This window comes from Cinclus cinclus, chromosome 1 (assembly GCF_963662255.1).
Source record: "Cinclus cinclus chromosome 1, bCinCin1.1, whole genome shotgun sequence".
NCBI classification, from domain to species: Eukaryota; Metazoa; Chordata; class Aves; order Passeriformes; family Cinclidae; genus Cinclus; species Cinclus cinclus.
In genome coordinates this window covers 123,185,132-123,208,559 of record NC_085046.1, presented here as the reverse complement: position 1 = coordinate 123,208,559, position 23,428 = coordinate 123,185,132, and the positions used below count along the sequence as shown (strand labels likewise).

Sequence of the window (23,428 nt, the reverse complement as noted above, 5' to 3'; positions counted from 1 at the left end):
AAAACAATTTGCTATCAGGCTTTGCTAAACTGTAACTTATGTAAATATATTCTGGCTCACCAAAGGCTTGTACTGTTTAACAAGAAATAAGCTTTTGTTGGGGTTTCTCAACTTCTGTCCCTCCAGTTTCCTGATTTTTTCATCTGTGCTTCTTACTGAAGAATGAACACTACTCACAGCTTTGTACCTGCGTTGTTTTCTGTTGAAGCTTAAAAAAGCTTAGGGAGAAAAAAAAAAAAACAACAAAAATATGTGAGCATCCAGTATCACAATCAAATAGCAGTATCTGGTATGAGCCTACATGCATATTATAGTTTAATTAAAATCTGTCACTCCTTTAATACTTGTGTGTGCATGTGCACACATGCACAAACCAGTTGACTGCTGAAAGGGAAACTCTAAGGCGGTATATTGTTATTATTTAACCTATCAGTTAGTCATTGCATAGAAGCTCTTTAGATATCAAAATCAGAAAATAAATCTTGAAAATGCTTAACAGTTATTGACTTACTTTTTCCCCCATTACTTAGTAGGACACGTTCTAGCAGCTTGAGTTAGAGCAGTCTCACTCCCATGTGTTGGAGGGTGGCATTTTTCAGACTAATACACTGCTACTCTGAAAAATCTAAACATTTTTAATCTTTTTGGCAATGCAGTTTAGTTACCTGTGTTTGATATCAAACAGCTAACATGTCTATTACTGCACAATCTGCGTAATTACTGTGCAAAGCAGTTTGCTGTGAAACTCTTAATTTTGCAGCTGTTGGAATATTAAATTTTCTATTCCACTAGTCCTCATTTTTATCTGTTTGCTTTTTTTTACCTTACTTCTTAAAAATTTCTACAAAGTATTAGTTCTATAGAACATTTTTAGTCCGTTACCTTGACAATTATATTATGTATGAACTTTAAATGTAGCTGTAATCAGAGTGTTGCTTGCACTGCACTGTCAAATGACAGAAGTGTTATGAATTGTTCTTTTTACATCACAAAGATGGGTAAGCATGTATTTGACATCCAGGCTATGATGATGGTATTCCAGGAACATTCGGTATGTACTTTCTCTGTGTCTTCCCTGGTCCTTCCAGCAAAACTAATTTGGTTTTCTAAGTGAGGCTGAAACATTCCAATTATGCCTGATAAAGCTAGAAAAAAACTGCTGAAATAATTATTTGGAGCTAAATCTGTTCTCTGTATCATTACACAACACGAGTGCGAGGCATTAACTGTTCAGGAGGCAAAAGGGAACCCTTGGACTTCCCAGAGCCATTTTGCTGACTCTGTTGCAGCACCAAGGTTATGGCAGCTGCTATTACCCCAGCTCTGCAGTGACTGGTCCCCCACTGCCATTCAGAAGTGATGCTGCTGTGTCTCTTGCCCACAGAAATTGCTCTTGGGACAGATAATCTAATACACAGACAAACCTAAGTCTCCTGCCAGGGATTTCCAGTTCCCACGCAACAGTAATTGCTGTGCTAGCTGAACTCTAAAACTTCTGTGGCTTCTTTCTGATTTTTACTGCAGTTGGTGAAGCAAAGCCATCAATCTTGAATTCATTTGCTGTTTTATTGGGTGTTAAGTATGGCAAGTGGCTAAAATCCTATGTTAATTAAAGCCGACTTTTTAGATATTTTTTGTATATTTATGCATTAAGCTTTATTTATATATGATAGAAAGTACATTTAATAAATTAAGATTATTCCTATTCAAAGAGTGATACTTTAAGGTTCAGTAATTACTCCTGTATTGTCTTATCATGTTACTGGGAAGCTTTGATCTAATCTGTTCTGCCTATGAAAGGCAAAACAAATAGATTAGGTTTTGTAAAAAGAAAGCTAAATCAAGTATTTAAAATTTTCCATTTAAGACTTTTTATTTACAGTGTAGAATAAGTAGTGGCCTTTTAACTGTCATATTTTTCTTGGTGTTATTTGTGTGCATCCATCAGTACTGAGGTTGAATAACCTCACCTTAACCAGCATGCTTTCTTCGAAGTTTCTTCTGGGGTTTCATGTAATTTCCTAAATGTGGTTAATGCTGAAACAGGACAGAGTGAGATTGGGTCTGAAAGGGTGCAAGTACAGCATGCTTGAAGTGCAGTGTGCTTATTACACAAACGAGGTGCTGAAATAGTGTCAGCATACTGGAGTTCAGTTCTAGGCTTGGGTCCATTAGCGTAGTGGTAACAGTGGTGGTGACAGTGCTGGAGGTGCATCTCTGTGTCCAGGTACTTAAGCACTGTGTCCTGGCTGCAGGCTGAATTTCTGCCGGTGGTAAATGGCTGAGCAGGTACTGATGATCAGTCTCGTAGCAGCCCAAACCTCTACCTGCCTCCTGGTGCCCTGCCTGGTGCCCTGCCTCCTGGGCTCTGTGGGCATTTTATCACGCACGTAATCTGAGCTTGTTCCCAAGTATAAGAGAAACTGAATTTGACCTGGGTGACTGAATGCCTGTTCTTGCTTTGTCTGGTCAATAATGCTATAACCAACACCACTGGCTTCAAAAGTGATTTATTACAGGCAGGGTATTTTAAAATGCACAAAATCCTTTCAGAGTTGGTAACATTTTAATGGAATTGACACACTAATAGGCAAAATCGTGTATGTGTTGTTTTACTTTTCCCTATGTGAGAAAACTTCAGAACTATTGTTTCCACCCCATGAGTATTACAAATTGCTTGGACCATCAATACTTTCCTTAAATCTTTTGTGGAGTACAATGAACCTCCCTGTCCTTTTTATAGGGAGAGTGGTAGAATTTCACCTGCCATTTAAAATGCAGATAATACATTGTTTGGAGAAGTTTGTTTGAAAAGGTAGGTTAAGCTGGAATGAGTCATCACCAGGGTGCTCTGTGTGTGTGCATGTATTGGGAACTTGATACTGTGGGAAAGCTGCAAGGCGCCTTCTAAGGTGATGGAAAAGAAATACTGTACTACAATTAGTTTTACTCACAAACAAGAATAGGATTTTGTTATCATGATTAATTGTGTCTTACTGTGTTCCTCCAGTAGATAAGCAATAACAGGAGTTGGAATTCTTGGACGATAGTGGGAAAGAAAAGACTAACAAAGTGAAAGGTACGGAAGCAGTCTTGAGATCTCCCTTGTTTTCCCTAACAAATATAACCGTAAACAATAGCAAATGTAACAGTGTCCAGCTTCTGAAATAAATGACAGTGTTAAGCAAGTCCCTTTTCAGTGACAGAGCTTATTTGAAAATGGGTTGGGACAAGCCTGTTCTTTGTTTTATTAGTATTGCTGAATCTTTAGTATAAAGTTGGCATTTGAAAGGAGGACTGCCTTTAGTACAATATTAGTTTCTAACATTTTTGGTTCCCATTGTATTCCAGGTTTATAAATTTTGAACATTCCATTGGTTTTCATTTGCTTTAATAAAATCCTTCCAATATGAAACATTGGAAAAGCTTGTTGTCTTTTGGGGTGGTAAGTTAGGCAGCGAGATTTTCAAGGCAACTTGGGAAAGAAAGTTAGAGTAAAAGGTTTAAAATGGAAAACAAAAAAGGTGTGTGACCTGGAGAAGTAGATGGAACAGTGATGGGTGGATGTGCTGGGCTTCTTTACAGTTATTTCCACTCTGGTTCATGTATGCCACCGCTCTAAGTCTGCAGTAATTCACTGGCAGAATGTATTTAGTTTGTTATTCCAGAACATCTTCAAAATCTATTAAAATACAAAACCCTTTCTTACTTGTCAGAAACAAAAGGTGAACATACCAGACATTATTAGTTTGCTGTAAAACAGTTTCCTGCATCTATAAAAAGGCATAGTGAATTTTATAAGTTTTTGAAATCTTTGGATTATTGAAATGTATTTTCATTAATTTTTAAGGATATAAACATAAATGTTCAGTTGAATTTTTTGCAGAGAAAAATGGGGAGGGGACTTGAATATTGTTTGGATATTATCAAGGGCTGGGTGTGGAACCTACAGAATGTACAGCAGTTGCAGGTAACAGACGGAAAATGAGACAGAATCTTAACAGCTTCCATTTTCCAGTTCAGGAATGTGGGATATAGACCAAGGTGCTTGATCTTCTAGGAGCTGGTGTGAGCATTGGTTAAGAAAGAAGCTGAGTGCTTGTATCCCACAACACCAGCTAGAGAAACTTTTGGTGCCATTTAAAAAATAAAATAAATTCTGATAGGGAGAAGGGAGGCAGTGAAGGAAGTTATATGGGGAGTTTCAGTTAAAGTGTCTAAAGTTTGGAGGAGAATATGAAGAGTAGAGTGGAAATGTGTTACATTCATAAAAAGAGATTTACTACTGTGAAAAAAGTCCAACAAATTAGAGATGTTGCCTCCCTACTTTGTTCATTTGTTCTTCCGATTTTGCGGGTTTAGTTTTGGTTTGGTTTTTTTGACCCCTGTTCAGCAGCCACATTACAGAACTGTATGTGTAATCCCATAGAAATTGTTAAGTTTATCTGTGTCAGTGACATGGACCACAACTCTTAGAAAATTCAAACACTAATTTGCAAATATTTCAGGTTTTGCTGTCTGTACACATCTGTACAAAACCTAGCACAATCATGCTCTGGAACTGGGAGGATTTAGCAGTAATTATGAGAGAGAAAAATAAAATTCTCTGAAAATCAAATTATTTTTTTGCAATTGACTGGCTTACATTTTAATCTTGGTTTTATGAGCACTTACTACTTTCACTGAAAAATGCAAAATAAGAATTAAAATATATTGTCTGTTCATACACAGATTCTATATTAAGCAATTGTTTTTATTTTCTGATAATTTTTATTCATGCATAGAACAGGTGAAACGTTTTTCTTTCATGCATTGTAAGCTCAAGTAAGTGCTTTTAGTCAAATATTTAGTTGTGTTTTATCTAAATGAGTCCTAGTTTGGACATTACTCTTTGCAGTCGCCTCTTTTCCAAGGTGATAGGGATGGAGATGCCCAGTTCATACAATTTGCCAGGATTTCCTGGCTTTCACAGGGTGTTTCGGGAAGAACATCCGAGTGGTTCCATGCAGATGCTGGCACCCACTCACCTCAAACCCCTCCAGGTGTGGGCTGGTTTCTGCAGTGCTGTGTTGTAGCCATTCGCATCCCAAGCTCCAGCAGGATGTACTGGCTGACCTAGAGCTGACTCTTCCCATTCAGGTATCATTAGATTTGGGTGAGTACAACCTTCTGGACTGTGGAGAGCAGTGCAAAAATGTGTAATCATTCTTGATTTGGCAGGGTCAGGGCTAAACAAGAGCTAAAAAGTTTCCTTGTCCTGAACTGAACTCTTTGAAAAGCCGCTTTCACTGTGCCCCTTGGAGCCCCTGTCAGTGGGAGTCTAGTGCAGCTGTATCAGGTCTGGCACCATAGAGAAGCAGTCTAGATGTGTGTGGTTGGGTAGTCAAGAGGCTGTTGGAAGTGTTTAGACTAATTCCACACCCAAGGAGCCCTGCCAGACCTGAACTCTGCACAGTTGAGTCATACCTCTCTGCATTGAGCTTCCTAAAGTGCTAGACTGGTGTTTCCAAACCCAGAGTAAAATGCTGTGGACACCTGTCCCAGATGACAGAGCTGTTTTATTCCCTTGCTTTGTAGAACAGGACTTGTAGGAGCTCCTGTAACTCAGTTTTCTCTCTGGAAAAGGCACACTAAGATAACAGTGCATACTGTTACCTGAAAATTCTTTTTCTCATGTCCAGCAGGTATGTCAAAACCTGCCTAGTTTGCACGTTCCTAGCAAGGTGAGTGTTTGAAAGGAAGATTGAAAGGCTGAATGTTACTCCAGATTTGCATCTCCTGGTTCCATTTTCCCCTTTAGAAGGAAGGGGATGTAATTTCAGACTCTTGGTTAAAGAGATACAAATACTTGGGGAAACAGATAAATCGCTGCTAATTGATTCCCTGGCCTCATGCTCCCAGTTTTGGAGGTGATGGCATTAAAGCTGAGGCATGAAGTGGTTTGAGTTAATGGTCTCTGTCAGATGATTAGATGGCACCACACATGTGGGATCAGAGTAGCTGGAGAATGGGCAGAAAGAAAAGGAGAATGTGGCATTAGCAGGCACAGATCCAGGAAAAATCCTTGCAGTTTCTTCTGACCTTTGAATGTAGCCAGGAACTTGAACGTATTTAAATGAGACTGGGCCAGGACAATCCATCAGTAAAGAACTGTTGGAGTGTTTAAATTGTAAATTAAGTAGGGTTTTTTTGTTTGTTTTGTAAAAACAAAATGAAAATGCTTACTGCTAAGTGATAATCTTTGCCCTCTGTAGAGAGGCTTTTTGTAATAATTTGCTTCCACTGGACTGGTTTTCATTGCTTTACAGCATTAATTTCATGGTAGTACAAGTTTGTGGTTTACATTCTCTTATGCTGCTGCTGAATACTGACCCAGTATTCAGAAAGGCAGTAGTATTTGTACTTTTTTTTTGTCTGATTATTTTTTCCTCCTTCTTAAGCTTCAAGTTGTTAATAATCAAAGCCCACAAATGCATCCATCATGTAGGAGACATTTTACTATCTGTAGTTCAGCATTTCGTTTATTTCATTATTACAGTCTTAATAATTTATGATAAAGGGACAAGTAGACCCAGAATCCTCATATTATTTGATGAAATGTGAATGTAGGTATTTAATGCCTAAATAAATTATTTCTGATAAAAATAAATCATGTGGGAGAAACTTAACCCTTTTCACTGGGCTTGGGGAAGTAGCTGATAACTGTTATGGCTGTTTGACTCCCTTGTTGAGATTAAAAAATAAATTAAAAGAAGGAGGAAGGGAATGAAAGAACATTTCCTTACCATGCAATCACATAAGCTATTGTCTGTGATCTCCCTGCCCCCATCTCTTTCACCCAGGCACACACACACGCACACAAAAAGCCAATTTTGTGTCCTTCTGAGCACACAGATGTTCCTCTTGGCATCCCTACAGTATGGATAGCGGGGTTTTTTGCAGGCACAGAATGTGAGGCTTCTTTGTTGGAGACAAAGTGTTGCCTGTGGTGGGAATTGCTGCAGTGATGGGAAAGTATCGTAATGTATTGTTGGATTACTGTGTTTTTTACCCCAGTAGAGACAGTACATTAAAGTAGCTTTGTGGGCAGTGAATTGTTTGAGCCAAGCCTGGCTAATAACACCCTCTCCTTGGCAAGCAGTCACACAAGGTATGGTTGGCATAGTTTGGATGGTCACAGGATTTGTCCCAGGCATCTGCAGCAACTCTGCTGCCTTGAGTACAAGTCTTAGCAGCCGCATGTGGTGAGCTAATGAGAGTGCTCTGACTATGAAGAGAGAGCAGTTGTACTCTCAACTCTTCATTTTTTAGTGTTATGAAGATCTGGTATGATACCAGCCTTCTTCTAAATTATTTTAAGGACATCTGGTCTGGAGTTTCTGTTTAAAGTGTCTAAGAAAACAGCTTAAAATGTTTAAATTAATTTCTAAGTAACATTGGAAACTAACAGCATTAAGTGTTTGTCTGAGCTTGTATACAGAAGAGGTTCAAAATGTTTCTTGTGCTAAAGTCTGCCAGAGAACATGGTTCTTCTTTGGGTACAGTTGATGACATTGTCTGCCTAAACCTTTGAATCCAGCTTTTCTGTTGTTGATGGTACCAAGCACAGTGAACACAGACCTGGAAGCTGGGGGTCTAGATTAAGTTTCTTTTGTTCATATCATGTTATTTTTCATTTCCTTTTTTCAAATATGCACACATTTTGTCATGACTTTGACTCTTTTGGTTGGCAGTTTTGTACCCCCGTAATAAATCTCTGTGTGATGTGAAAGGTCTACCTGTGTAGATCCAGTTGAAAGTTTGCACAGTTTTAGTTGGAAAAAATGGGTTCTAAAAAGACCTTATCGGTGGAAAATTCCTTGAAGAAACTGCTTCTAGGAAGAATTTGGAAGTGGAACTGTAGATGGGAGAGTTACCTGACTCAGTATAATAATTAATTCTTTTATTTCTCAGTTGCTTCTACTAATGGCAGAATCTCTCTTCATTTTTCCCCTAAGTACCTTTATCTAGCTCTAATTTTCTCACTGTGGAGAAAGATGTAATATTTTAAGTTTCTGTAGTTCTTTCATCAAAACCCCGCAGCCTTTTTTTGGTGTTATTTCTCAGTTCATGTGTGTATGTTGTGTTTAATAAGAACTTAGCAGTTGTTCTCTATTGAGCAGAAGACAATAAAGTGGTTATAGAAGAAAGCATAAGCCAAATCATGGGAAGATGGCTCTTGTCCTTGTACAGTGTCACAACAGTTGTTGCTAGTTCATTTCCAGGTGTACTCCACATACTGAATGCAGATCTGCTATCATGATTACACCTACTTTTTACTATTTTTAAATTAGCTTTTTTCATCATTGAGGCCTATTTCTTGTTTGTCTCTCCAATTTTACTGAATTGCATAGACTATGCTTACTCTAAGCTATTGCCTCTTCTTTCATTCCCCCTTTTAAAATTGTAAGCATGCTCCTGTTTCAGTGTCAGTGTCCCCTAAATAGAATTCCCTTTAGAAACCCTTCCTACCCTTCTGCTGTCTTTGGTATTAGGATCCCAGGACGTGTTTTGATGTGGTACCCAGCAGCTTTCCTTGGAGGCCTCTCCTTGTCTACTTCCAATCTGCAACTTCCATTTTTGCCTGCATGTTTCTTTTGATTTATCCAACCATTCATTTCTTCTTTATTGCCTCCAAAACTAAATTTTCTGAAAAGTTCCTTTTGATAGTTAAATTCACTTGTAGTCCATATTTCCTTAACCTCAAGCATTATAGCATTAGGTCAACCTTTGTAATTTCTAGTATCTTAATAGTCAGGTAGTACCTTCTTTCATGCTCTTTTGGATGGTTCTCCCCTCCATTTAACATTTCTAAAAGCTGCCCTTGGCAATATGAGCTCACTCCTGATACCATTGTGTGCAGCAGGTGAGTGGCTTGTTAGGTGACCTTTCTTACTGATAATGCCTTGCCTTGACCCACCAGGTTCTTCATGGATATTCTTTATGTTCTCCTCATCCGTTTCACACTTTCATGAAGGAAATATTTTGAAAATCTGAAACACATTTGAACACTGTCCTATCCCAATTCTGATTAAGATCTATTAATATGTTAGAATTTTTTTAGCAGAGAGTGCAACCGTCAAATATTTGCTCCTCTCAAAGGCAAGTGAGTAGCATTCTGCAGAGAAGTCAACCTTCCCTGTGCTTCACACTCTTCCTTGCCAGATCTGGAAAATAAAACCGATAGTGTCAAACTGGTTGCATTTTTAAGGCACCATTCCCCAGTAAGATTTTCATGTTGTCTCTGAATAGACTTTTATGAACTATGAAAGCCATTGAAATGAATAAAGCAAGTGTTAGCTTACAAAGAAATGTTCCTGACCAAATCTGAAAATGTTCCTTTTACAGGAAGCACCGTGAATTCTTTTTCATCAGAAAGTCTGTTCAGTGTTTGTCTGTATTGTTCACTTACAGTGTAAGTAGCTGAAATTGTTCTTGAAGCATTCATATAAATGGATACTAACAAGGAATTGAAACTTCAAGAAATATTGTTTGATGTACCTTAAAATGTTGGGTAATGTTCTGTGGTGTAGAAATGTAGGCATATGTTCCAGATATGCACACTTGGTGATGCTTCAAGATAGTTTAAGAGCACTGGAAATAGTTAGGTTTATAGTCTGTTGTTACAGGGGGACTTCTTCTCTGCCAGATCCCATTTTATCCTCTTTTAGCTTTTTGAGACCACACTGTCAGACATTTTTAGCTAAAATCTTTATCTGAGTGTCTTGCAGTTGCCTGAGCAATCTGCATATGCTGCATCTTACAGACCAACTGTTACATAAATATGACTTTACTTTTGCCGCAGTGAACAGTAAGGGTGAGTGAGCAAGCCAGAGGGCAGAAGTCACAGGCAGTGCTTTGTGCAAGCACCAATAGCCACAGGAAGGGAAAAGACTAGAGAATAAGGAGGAAAAAGGGAAGAAGCTGGTACTTTTCAGCAGTCCTTTGGGAAGGAGCAGTCCTCCCTTGGCCTTAGCTGATTGATAAAGAGGAATTGTGTGGTACCTCCGGCTCCTCTTGTCTTAGACTCCCATCCAGTTCATTGTCCTTTTTGCTCAAGTCCATCAACTCTCTCCACAGACCTCACCCACATTCTCCAAAGTTGTAGTCCCTAACCTGCATCTCCTCCAGACCCCTCTCTCCCTGCCCATTCTTCCTCTGAGACCCAAACCATTAGTGCCCAGCCTTCGCTCATCTTTAGCACCTTTTGCATCTCTCCTGTGGCATTCATTTGCAACTGAGAATTCAGGTATATGTTTTAGCTGTTCAGCAGCACTATCTTCTGTCTGTCTTGGTATGCCAGCCTTTACAGTAACATGGTTACCATGGAACAGCCACTGGAGCAGCCATTATAGCTGTCTCTTTATGTCCTCTGCGTTAACTGTCCCAAGAAAATAATAAATCAAATTTATGGCTGTGATGAGTTTTAAATACAAATAAGGGGCATGCACAGTATTTTCCATCAGTGCAGATGGGAGCATCAGAGCAAGGTTAGATGATGTGTCTGCAAGAACCTGCTGACAGTATGTGAATTATCCTGGTTTGCTGAGGATTCTCCTGTGTCACAGCCACTCCAAGCAGTAAAAAGTCTCGGAGTTGAGCACTAAAGCTGGGCAGGTTTTTAAATTCATTGCCATTGTTCCCCTAGTTAGTATCATTACCCAGGTAGTAAAGGGGGAGTCTGATTTGAATTTTGATAAAGAACCAAGTCTGAATTATCAAAATGTACCATTTTTAATCCTTTATAAGAGAACCGCCAGGATGGCTGGTGTGAGGGGATTGGAATCAGCTGAGTTAGAAAACTGAGAAGCATTGCAAGATAAGGAAAACAACTGAACTTGGTACTGGTGAGAGAGAAAGTTATGATGGGGTAAGAAACTGAAAAGAAGGTGAGGTTGGCTGGATAAATGGGCTGGGACTAGGATGAGTGAGGAGGCAGTAAGTAAGAGAGGGCAAGAAAATATGCCTAATAGGTTTTTGTGTAATAGAAAAAGACGACTGGAGATCCTGAGATCTCAAGGAGACAGCAAGAGGCCAGAGAAGTTACGATTTAGGAAATGGAGTAGGGGTAGAAAGGGAATAAGATGGAAACCACATCTAGGAAGAAAATGAAGACAGTATTGTGGAAAGTGAGTTTGAACTGTAGAGGGCTGAAGGTTTAGGTCTGTGTGAATGAAAAGTATCTGACTGAGCCAAAGTCTCAGCATGGGAAGGAGAAGGGATTACAGCAGTGATTACTTGTGGAAGGATGGAGAGAAGAATGTGAGCTAGAGCATGCTTCACATGAGTTTGTTTTTTCGGTTTGTTTCCACTTGGGTACCTTTATCTTTCATCTTTTAAGCAGTTTGCCTGACTTCTGGTATGTGTAAGCATGAAGGGCTATGGGGTTTTTTAGTGTTTTGTAAAATCATTGACTAATTTTTTTATATATATTGAAATACATAATTTTTAATTTTTAACATTTTGTAAGTTACTAAGCAATATTTTAATCAAAATTGTTAATTTCATAGTTTACCCAGTGGAAAAAAATTAAAATTTGGACTGAAGACCCAGATTTCTTTTTTTTTTTTCATTTTCCTCTCAAGTTAAAAGATATGCTTTACATTGTAGACTGAGAAAGCAACTGACATAAATTACTGTATGATGACATATCTGATACAAGTTCTTAGATGACAAGAGCCACCTCTTGCAAGTTTCATTTGTCAAAGCTTACCTCTCTGTGCCATAGAGAAAAGGTTACAGCCTTCATCTTTGATGTGATGGAAGTACATTTAAAAATACAGATTATTCTGTGGATTACTTCCCTAAAAAAGGGAGTGATCCTGTAATAAAAGTTATATCAAACAAATTGATTCTTGTAGATACTGTAGCAAAAGTTACAGAAAGATTTATTTTTGCTTGTTCTAGTAATTAAATATTGGCTGCTTTGGGTTTTGTTTGAATTGAGGACAAGTGGGTTACTTTTTAGAAGTGATTTACAACTAAGAAATTCTACGTAGACTCTAAATGTCCAGACTGGAACAGAATTAGATTTAAATATTTGACGCCTTTGGCTGTATTCTTTTGCTGTCACAGGCACAAAATGCCATTGATATAATGGCAATAGCAGAGCTTGATAGTGTCTTCACAATGGCTTGTTTGATGCTTTTCTGTGACAATTATAAAACAGTTCTTGTCAGGCTTTGTGTTTACCTTCTTTTAGCAATAGGAATGAAAATTTACATGTTTCATTCACCTATGTCTGTGCCACTTTGAGTCAGCTATTTGGCATCTCAATAGTCAGCAGCGAAGACACAGGGAAGGGTGACAAGGTCCCTGAACTTGAGTCCCACAGGATGAAACTGCCAAGGCTTGACCTATAAATTATGGCTTTGAACAGCTCCATAAGCATAACTAGAGATATTATTTTACCCCCAAACGATGGGATGGACTCTCAAACTCTGCTGCTTGTACCAATCTGTTTAGTAGTTTTTTTTTTCCCCCCAACTGTCCATAGATGCAGTGACATTAGCACTTCTATAAGCTCCAGCTGTCCAGGGGGAATATTCAAGTGCTTCAGGGTGTTTTTCACATCAGCATCTAGATACTATGCCCAAACTCTGTGTATTCATTTCCAATTTTAGATGGTGCTTTAGATGGTGGCCAGTGTAAAGTAGGGTTTAGATTTGGGCTTCCTCAGATGCATAAAACCTGCTTGTTTTAAGGATGTTTACAATGGGATCTGCTTACGCACTGTTGTTCCAAAACGATAGGTGGCAATGGCTGTTGCTTAAGTTGATAATTTCACACACTCATAAAGCATTCTGCTAAATGCTTCCAAAAATATGAGAGGCTTTTATCTGCTTTCATCTAGCAGAGTAATCTAGATCTCTGCTTCTATCTAGCAGAGTATAGCCTGTTTCCTTGTGGAAGTATGGATTTGGCAGAAAGATCAAAAGTATTCTGAAAAATTATTAAGCAGTAACTGCTCAGAAGAAATGAGAGCATGTTTGCTTTCTTAGTTCAAGGGAAGAGGAAAACAAATGGAGTAGGAAACAAATACAACTGAAGTGTTAATGGGTTAATGACTCACAAGAAGTGAGATTGCATTTTCTGACAGAATCTAGCCAGCAACCTTGGAGCATTTTTGTGAATTGTTTGTCTCTAGAGAACAGAGATGCTTTGAAAATCCTATTTTGAGCATCCATGCTTATTTGAATGACTGGATGCTGTGGTAATAAATAATGGATGAATAAAATTTAAGCCAAAAAGGACCTTCAGGTCATCTCTCAGGACTTCATTGTATCATGAGACATGACATTTCAGCAGGTTATCCTGAACTGAACTAGCACATCTGTTTTGACATCTCTTCAGTTGAAGCCATCAGTGGCTGAAAAGTCTCAGGGCTTGTTTTTGTTTTTTTTTTTTCTATTAGTTCATCAATATTATTTTGAAAATTGTCATTCTTATCTGCATTAGTTGGACTTTGTTTTCTGGATTATTACATGCTTTTCCCAGACAGATTTAAGCAGCTTTTAATACCAGTATTTTCTTTCTGTATAGACAGCTCAGTCTTTTTAATAACATTGTTATTCGTTTTTATGCATGTTCTTTGTCCTCTCTTTAACAGCCTTTAAAGAAGGGCAGTCAGCAGGATACTACTCCATGATATTGCTCTTCCAGTATCTCTTCCACTGTCCATGTTCTACTCTGTGCAAAATTCATGGTACCTTTCTACTGCCACTTTCTTCCATCACTGCTATGTACAAAACTGGGATTTGGCCTTTTTGCCCCAGCATTGCCTAGGAGCTCATTCTGAGTGGGAGGAAGTGTGTTATGACTGCTGTCTGGACCTGCTGGATGCAGGGTTGCCATCCCCATCACATGTGCAACGTGTGCCTTGCTGCAAAAAGCCACTTTACAAGATGTAGATTTTTACATAGAAATCCATTGACTTCAGCTTGACAGCAGTCTGCTTTTTTTTTAATCCATATTTTCTCTGAACAAGAATTTTGAGTATACTGGCAGTGAAGGAGAAGTTTCTGGGAAGTGTTGTGCTTTTGCAGAGCTCCTTCACTGTGGGGCATCAGAGGGTGACCTGTACAGAACTCATACAGAACTGAGCTCCTCAAGCCAGCTGTAGGATGTCCCTTTGCTGATAAAGTTGAGACCAGTGTGGGCTCAGAGAGCATCTGGGAATGCTTCAAAACATTTTTTAGAAACAGGATGGATTGTTCCACACACGGTTTTGTTCCACACCAGCTGCACTGCTTTGCTGCTGGCTGCAGTTAGTTAGAGGTGGGTTTGCTTCTGGGGATGCTTTATCATTTCAGTATTACTAATGAGGAGCTACAGGGTGATTTGAGTGGATTTGAATGGTGATAAGAATGGTGAACACAAACTCTGGAGAGAAAGTGATGGTCAATTTATTTCACTACCTTTGCTGCTCTTGTATTTTTTCTGAGGTTGATAATGTGGTGTCTTTCACATAATAAAAAAAACGAGAAAGTGAAATGGTTTTGAATTTTGTAAACTGTTCTGTACTGTGCTAAGGCATTGAAACAAAACCTCTTGAATAATGGATCTGAAAAACACACTTTGAAGTTCTCACAGTGCAAAAATGAAAGGCATCAAGACTTCTGATGGCATTCACTGAGAGTACCATGGCTCAACTCTAACCGTGTCTTTGGAGTGTTTCATATTAATTGATTTTGTTTGGAAGATAATCCAGGGATTCCTTTCATTGCAGAAAGCCGTCACTAGACTGTGCTGGAGGACATTAAAAAATAATGATGCAAAAAGTGTAAAAAAAAAAATAATTCTCTAAGTTACACCATCAGCATAGGAGTTAAAGCCCAGGTTTGAGAGTTGCCTTCCTACTCCTTTCAGAAATATACATTCCTGAGAGGTGGGACAGAGGACATGGAAGAATGGACAGTGGATGAGAATGGTCATAGCCAGCCCTAGCAAGTTCATTCATCTTTATATTGCACAGGTTATTGTTCCTAAAGGAGGCAATGGAGACTGAAAACCCTTAACAAAATAGAGGATATATTAGCCAAAATATTCTGCTTGTCTCAAAATACCATTCCTGTATTTTTATAGTATGACATAGATGGTATCTGTGAATGCACTTTTGAAATGAGTGGGAAATACAAGCCAAGACCCAGTGAGACTCAACCATTTCTGTAATTGTGTTGTTATTTTTGTAGCAATGTTTCCAAGAAGCTTTGTTGCCTTAAATTTTAAACTAATAACTTGAGTAGCTTTAATAGAAAAAGGACTGCTTGCTAATTTGTGATCACATGCAGTTTTAAATGCTGCCTAGTTTAACAAAATGCTTTAATGTCTATACCTATAATTTAGAGTTTGAATAAAGTTCTTAATGCCATTTAGTAATAAGGATGCTTCCTTTGCATGTGAAATTGCACACCTGCAAAACTACTGTCCCATTTTCTTGGCCAAAATTGGTATAATTAGGATCCTCATTTTTAGTTATAGTCTCCTTCTTTTTACATGCTCATCTCTTTCCAAGGCAACTCCATTTGTAGACCTTTTGCTGTAACCTGGAATGGCTTTTAAGTTAAAAAAACACTTCCCCCCTCAGCATGCTTAATTAGCAGGAGCTGAAATATGTCATTCCATATCCTCCCCCTCCAGTTTTATTATGTAAAAATATTGGGGTTTTTTGTTTCTTCATATATCTTTCACATAGTAAAATTACTTTAAAATTACAAGTTTAAAATCTTGACTGAAGAGTTTGGGGAGTTTTGGCTAAACCCTTTAATTTAACATTAAGATTTTGAAAGATTTAAAGCTTCAGTGCTTCTCTATGCTTAAAGGATCAGCATAGAGATCAAATTGCAATAAATGTGATATAGATAGTCAGAAGGAAGCTTCCAAGCTGCTTGAGTCTGAAAGTGCTCACTGTTCTACTCATGTTATTAGCAAAGAGAAGACCTGCTTTTTGTAAGTTCAGACACAGTAGTTTAATATTTGCATGCAAAGATAATAGGCCCTATTCTTAATGTAGTAACAGGACATAAGCTTTAATTTTTGTATTTATTTAAAAAAATGTTAGCACCATTCACAAGGCTGTGCTGTGTGCTTTCTCTGTGGTCTTACATTCTGTTCTATTGATTTGTGGTTGCACAGACTTACAGTTCAAATAAGAAAAAGGCTTTTCATTTTGCTTCTTTTCTAGTTCTTCTCTATGACAGTTCAGAAATTACAAAGAGCACTGAAGCAGTTATTTGAGTTGCCTCTAACTTAACTAAACATCATCTTCTGGAAGTGTGTGTCTGAGGGAAGGTACACCTTGTACCTAATGCTTTGCCCACTCCAGAAGAATCTGAGAGACGCCTGCAGGTTTAAAACAGAGTTTAACACGTTTAAAACAGAGAAAGCTTTTGGGAACCATTGTTTCTTGGCTGAAGTTCAGGCAAAAATTTTTGGTGGTGCTTCAGTGGGTGCTCTGGACACTGGCTGGAGAAGGTGTCATGGCTCAGCAGCAGCAGCCAATGGATTCCCACCTCTGAATGTGGGTATTGGGTGGGGTCCTTCCATTCAAAGTTGGGGCTCCCAAAGGGTTAAAATTCATAGCTGTTGTAAATTAATTATGTGAAAATGAATCAAGCTTTGAATCTACTTGCAAAATTATTTAAGTTCTAGAGAAATTCTTATACGTTCATTTATGTATGTGACTAAACACCTTTGTCTTCTTCTCAGTGAATTTAATACTTTCACCTGGCAATAGGAAGTGGTGGGAGGAAAACACATGGGTCCTTGAGAAACACAGTGCTTGGGGGTTGGGTGAAGGTCAGTGGTACCTGCTGATGGTCATGGGATAAAATGATCTTGAATACCAGCATTGTTACTTAAAAATAAAGTGATTCCTTTTGCAAGGTGGAGTAAATGGATGATTTCTTTCCTTTTACACTGGTGTCCTGTGTCTCCTAGGCCACTATTCCTGAAAATAATAAAATGCCTGCTTTGTTTCTGGGTCCTGCTTCAAACTTCTGCTTTAACCATAGGATAGTTTTATCTGTTTTAAGGATAATTACCCTTGTGGATAGAATATGATTGCTATGCATAGAGCAACCTATCATTTCCTCTTGCTCTAAAATGTGGTGGATAGACCACCACTGCATGTTGTGTTCATGTTTCTGCTTTTTCTACATCATCCACATACTCTTGAAGTGTTTTAGCTGTAGGGAACATCTGTCACAAACCCAAATGTTTATAATCACATAAATTGGCAGTTGTGTCAGCTCCTCAAAGAGATGTTCATCGTGATCTTTTTGTAAGCAGATGTGCTGTGACTGGAAAACCTTCTTTAATAATTAAGTATGATTAAAGTATCTGGAATCTCTTCCAGTTACTCAAGCAGCATTGAAGATTGCAATTCTTCTTACAAAAATACAATTGCTTGGGTTTTGCATTACAAATATATGCTAAAGTCATGTCTGGAAACTGGAGCAAAGTTCTCTGCAGACTTTATAGTAAGCAGTGCTAAAATTGGGGGACTTGTGCTTAAGATTATTTTTTTTAATTTGTTTATTTTCTATAAAATTAGATACATTAATCATGAGAAGTGCAGTTTCTTCACAGATTTTCCATATGGACTTCCCTGGTTATAAATAGTACCTTTAAAGGCTTGATTAGAAAAAAATTGGTTTCATCTATTCACTTGTAAAACATCACTGTAGTCAAGCAACCAGCCCAAAAGGAACTGATGCGTGATATAAGTAATATTTTGTATTTCAGTTACAAAGATGGAGCTCAATATCTCTCCCACTGTGTGCTGTCAAATAGAGAAAGGACTTCTAATTCAATTTAAACCTCATTCAGTTCAATCTCTGTAGAAATGTGTTGGACCCTGAAGGTAGTTTTCTCAACAGCTTCCTGCTGTAGGTTGCTGGTAAGCTGCTTTTCCTGTAGCAGGAAAGACAGAAGAAAAAGGCAGAGGGATGACTGGTCTTTAAGATTCGTTACAGAACCACTAGTTTAGTCTTAAGTTTTATTCAGATTTTTTTAAAAAGCAACACAGAGTGCAGTAGTTCAAAGATCTGAGTTTAGTGTCAGGTTTTAATAGTTTTATGCAGTCTTTTCAGTGATGTTTTCCTCTTCTTGGCTCTACTGTATGTAGTATAGTTTCCTAGATTTCTACACAATTCATCTGTTTTCAGTGGTTTTTGTCACATGCTTTACATTTATCCCTTTCCTGTCTTTCCAAGGCACCTATTTTCTCATTAAAAGGTATCTGCTGCTTTTTTTCTATTTCCACAGACCATTTCTTCCTCTCAGATTTCCTTCTCTCCCTCTTATTTTGCCCTTCCTCAAAACCTAATCTCTCCCCACACACATGGATAAAGGCAGTAACGTCTGATATTTTATGCTGAAGATATTATTAGAGATCAGGATAACTTCATGGTTAGAGGAAAAGGCAATCCATCTAGCCAGAAGCTGTCAGTAAGATGAAGATTTGGTTCATGCTACAGAATTTTCTGGGAATTTCTCCCATATACCCAAATGGCTAAAACTAATAGTCAGCTGGTCTTCACTTTAGATACTTCAATAAGGAGCTTTCCTCTTCATTCTTCTTCTTGTCCCAAAACCATTTTGGGGACCTCTCTTCTCAATAAGCCTAACAAATCCTGGAAGATACCATCTGCTTCAAGGTCTTAAGCATTGTCTTTTGATTTCAGCAACACTGAAATGCTGCACGTTAGGTTTTGTAAATAATTCTCATCAGTTCTGAAAGCATTCTGTTTTGAAATGCACATATTTCATAGAGAAAAGGTCAGAATTGATCCCTTCCAGCTATTTAGGGTACAACCAGACATAAACTGCGTTCTGTCTTTGGTAGCTGTGCCGTGTTCTTTACTGCATCAGTGGTTATTTGCATTTTGGACTGGTGAGGGCCTTCACTTTTGTGGGTTTTTTTAAGAAAATGTGCATTATTTCCACTGTACGCATTCAGATCATTGTAGGATTTGTTGGGATGAGTGTTGGCAGAACTCTTGCTGACTGAGTATTCTATGTACCCACATACCTGCTCAAGGTGGAGGTATCAAATGCTCTTCCTTTGCAGTCTGGGTCATAGCCGAGTATTACCCAGGATTAACCAAGAGGCAAAGGAAATGAATGTAAGATATCACTGACAGAAAATGACAACAAAATGAGACAAAAATACAACCCACCATAAATGCAAATCCAGGACCTTTTATTAAGATGTTTAATTTTCCAAATTAATCTTGGTTTGATGAGCTGAAGACAGTTGAAATCTGGTTCAGTTTTGCTTCATGCTAGCAAACAGTTGTCATACAGAGAAGATTGTCTGCTCAAGATGGAGGTGAAAATGAGCAAGGTGGAAATGGTGCAACCAGACCTCCCTACTACATTTTTTTCTGTTGGTAACTGGAGAATGTGTCAGACTTTCTCTTGCTTTTGCTCAAGGTAGTCAAGCTTGCTGCATCTTCAGCTCTTCAAGCTTTGACATGGGGAAAAAAAAAGTTCAACTTGAACTTCCAAAAGAAGAATAGTTCTCAATTTTATTGCTGGATTTCAATCAGTAGCTCTCCAGGTGCATTATAAAACCTGCTCATTTGTTTAAAATCTTCACTCATTTGGCATGGCCATCTTAACACAGGGTCTGTTTTAAAAACACGTTGAATGCTCACATCTTCTGACTCAAAAGGAAAAGGAATGAAAAAAAGGGAACATAAAACAATAAAACCAAGCCTGTAGGCAGAATGTTTCACTACAATAGTTGTGGGGTTTCTTTTTAATTGTATGTAATAAAAAACTTGCAGATGATGCCCACTCTTTGGATGAGGGGATAAGACAAGAAAAGTTCCTTGCCTGAGGCCCAGGGTTGGAAATATAAACCATAGTTAGCTGGCATTGTACTTTTTGATAATAGCAATGTCACCCATGATCTAATGATGACTTTTCCTCCCCTTTGATGATATGTTGTCCTGCAGATAATTATTGGCATGATAGCAGATGATACAGTAAAATATTTTGAAAGAAGACACAAACGGTTTCCCATATAATAAAATGCTTCTTTGTAGAATTTGCATTCCCACAATGGGATCTGGTGGTATCTGTTCTTTGATAGGTAGGATTGTATCAGCAGAGACTGGCTCTGTGGTGGTACACAGTGTGTCCCAGCAGTTTTAGTGCTGATGACATTACAGCAGCGTTGGACTTCATTGCAGCACTTTGTTTTCTGTGGGGCTCCTACTTAGATCTGCAGAGAGGAGAGGGCCTTAGGAAATGCAAGACCAGTGTTTAAAAAAACTTACCTTTTTCCCCCTCTCCCCTTTTCTTCACAGAAAATACCAGAGAGGAACCCGGGTACGCCTGAGACTGCTGGATCTTGAACTGACATCCAGGTTTTTGGGGGCAGCCAGTGATACAACATTGCTGGAAGCTGATGCAGTGCTTTTGGGACTTGCAGAGAGCAAGCAAACAAAGCAAAAGGAGTAAATTTACTGCAAAGAGATGCACTTTGTGCTCTATAACAAATTATGTAAATTAAATGCTTCCTCAGGAAATAAATGAAAATTTTCTGTCCACTTAGTCATGTAAAAAATGAGATCAATAAAAGACAGTAAGCACATTGTACCTAATTCTTGCTTCATTTTTATCCACTCATCTTTCTGATTCTTTGCCTTTAGATTTAAAGGTAAAAGTTAACTGAGCTTCTGTAGGTTTACTGACTGTGTTCATATTCTTGTATAAAGAATTTCAGAATCCATTATATTGTCCCAAAGGAATGTTGATTTTCCATGGAGGAAATCCAAAGCTTGCTGTCAGGCTGCTGCTTCTAGGATGGTGTTTCATACACAACAACATCAAGGGTTTCTGATTTCTGAGCTGCAATGCAGGCTGTTTTACTGCTGATACTGAGTTTAATATCTGTTACAGTACATCAAGCTTTTATCTCCATCTGCATGGGGAACTAGAGATTATTCTTTGCTTTAATCAACACTCCCATTTCCAATGCATGTTAGTAAATTATCTTTGGTGGTTCATAAAAATGGAAAGAAGCTGTTTCAGTGTAGTTGGCCAAGTGTAGGTCTTAGTTTTCTGTAAATATATTTAAGATAAATATAGTGGGTGTTTGAACAACACACAAAGAATCATGCTATGGTATTTCCTATATATTTTTGGAGCTTTTGTTATTAAAAAACACTTATTTTGATTTGTGGTATATCCAAGCCTGAATTCTGCACAGTCATTTATGATCTGCATAGTGCCTAGCAGGTTTGCTGAGGGGAAGTGAAATTTGCCATTCATACCACTGAATTGCAAAAGAAAGCCTACTTAATTTTAAAATATTTCCCCAAATGTTGGAATGAAATGGGACTTGTTAAGATAGAACGCCTTGTTTGTCTGCAGTGACCATCCAGTGACAATATGTTTCATTTATATGTATGTTATTCAGCAAATTGCATGAAATTCAGCAAAACACATAACACATAGCTTAAGCACGTATTACCCAAATCCACAGATGCCTAATCTTTCTGCTGGAGCAGGCCACACAATCAGTGATGGGTGGTGTAGCTCCTTCTGCCTTTTATGACGAGTACATAGATATCTCAGTCCTGTGAGGGAAGAGGAGGTTTCCCTAAAGAAGCAGGGTGCCAGAGAGCCAGTTCCAGGCTGCCACAGCTCACTCATCCCTTTCCTTGCCTTCATCTGGGAGGTGCTTGGATAAGATGGCATCAGTGCAGAAATGGGGAGCAATTCTGCTAGATCACAGCTGGCTGGTGGGTCAGGTTGACGCCTAAGCTCAGCAAGTCTTCTTATGGTCCAGCAACATTTGTTTAGAACAGGATACAAAAGCTTTAACCTGTTTATAGGTTAAACATAGTAATTTCTTTTTTAAAGGTTTTTGTATTTTTTTAACATGTAGAAAGAAAACCAAAAGGAAAGCTGAAGTTCCTTTTTACCTGGAAGTACAGCCGTATGCACAGTGGTTTGATTGTTTCTTATACCTCTGGCTAAAAGAAAACCTTTGACCAAATAAACAGAAGAAAACTAACTTCCTACCTTTGCCCTCTCATAACACTGAAACAAAAGGTACAGTGCAGACAGAATTGTAGAATTATTAAGGTTGAAAAAGATCTCCATGATCATTGAGTCCAACTGTTAACCTAGCACTGCCATCTTCACCACTAAACAATGTCCTTAAGTACCACATCTACAAATTTTTTGAACAATTCCAGAGGTGGTGGTTCCACCACTTGTCTGGGCAGCCTGTTCCAATGCCTGACATCAACTGATATGGGAAGTTTCTGAGATACATCTCATGTATGATCTGTCAAGAATAATATTTTTAATATAAGGTATTTATTTATCCAAATACTAGGAGGAATCACATGGTAAATGCATAAGGAAGGAATTCTGAAGGAATGGGCACGTTTCAGTAGATCATTTTATACTTTTGCAAACTGAATTTTTTTTTCTGAAATCAGTATGGATCCAAGCAAGAGAGAGGAAACAAGCAATGAGAGCTTATTTTGTTGCTTTAATTTGCTCATTCATCTCAGTGAACTTAATTAGGGGATTTTGAACATGAATTTCATTGGGTATTAGCCTCCAGGTAAAGAGTTATTCTGTCACTAGAGAAGGAAAAGAAGTCCTTTTTAAGAAGCCAGGAGGGATTTAAAATATCAAAGAAATCCTGTCTGTTGAACGTAACTCATCCTACATGCTTGATCAACCTTCAGTAAGAGTGATTTGGGAGGAAGTATAGGTGTTCATGTTTTGGGGCAGAATAAGAGTTATTTCACACTAGGGTAACAGGTAGTGATTTTATCAAACCTTCCTCTGGATAACCTTTAGAGAAGTAGCTTTTGGAGGCTGTAGTGGCCACTATTTGAAATCCAGCTCAGTGTTCTATATGGAAACCAAAGGGTTGATGTAAATTGACCCAGGCATACAAATTGCAGGGTTGAACCTCCAGTGGCTTTAGGCTGCTGCTAGTCTTCGTGGCCTTTGGTGAACCAGTTGTTGCCCCACTTCAACTTCAGTGACTTTCAGTTATTAACTAGCCCTCCAAATTCTTCATACAAGAGTTGTCTCATGGAGGAGTCTCTGTTTGGGGTAGCCTGCGCCCATTGCACATTGCCTCAGTTCTGCACAAATCCTAAAGGCAGAATTGCAAAGGCAGAGCAGGGAATTCTGAAATGTCTTTGTGGTGGGCTGTTGCAATTGCATTTCATAGCTGTAATACCTGTGTATACCAAGAATATGTGGAGACTACATGTCCTTAACACAGTAAGAAACCACCAGCGTTCATTACTGAATGACCACAATGGCACAGTTGCATGACCTGTGTCTTATTTTTTACTCCAGTCTTTTATCAGAGTAGAAATTGATAATGCAGACAGATATT

The 23,428-nt window shown here is 38.4% G+C and overlaps 1 protein-coding gene across 1 annotated transcript in view; it reads left to right on the top strand.

Annotated features, from left to right (window-relative positions):
• The window catches only part of TPD52 (tumor protein D52), a 121,445-nt gene extending 100,796 nt beyond the window's left edge, over window positions 1-20,649 (top strand). The window contains exon 7 of the mRNA XM_062489803.1: window positions 20,358-20,649. Coding sequence (XP_062345787.1) covers window positions 20,358-20,511 — 154 coding nt within the window. The 3' untranslated portion in view covers window positions 20,512-20,649. The remainder of the gene's footprint in view (window positions 1-20,357) is intronic.
• Window positions 20,650-23,428: the final 2,779 nt, after the last annotated feature.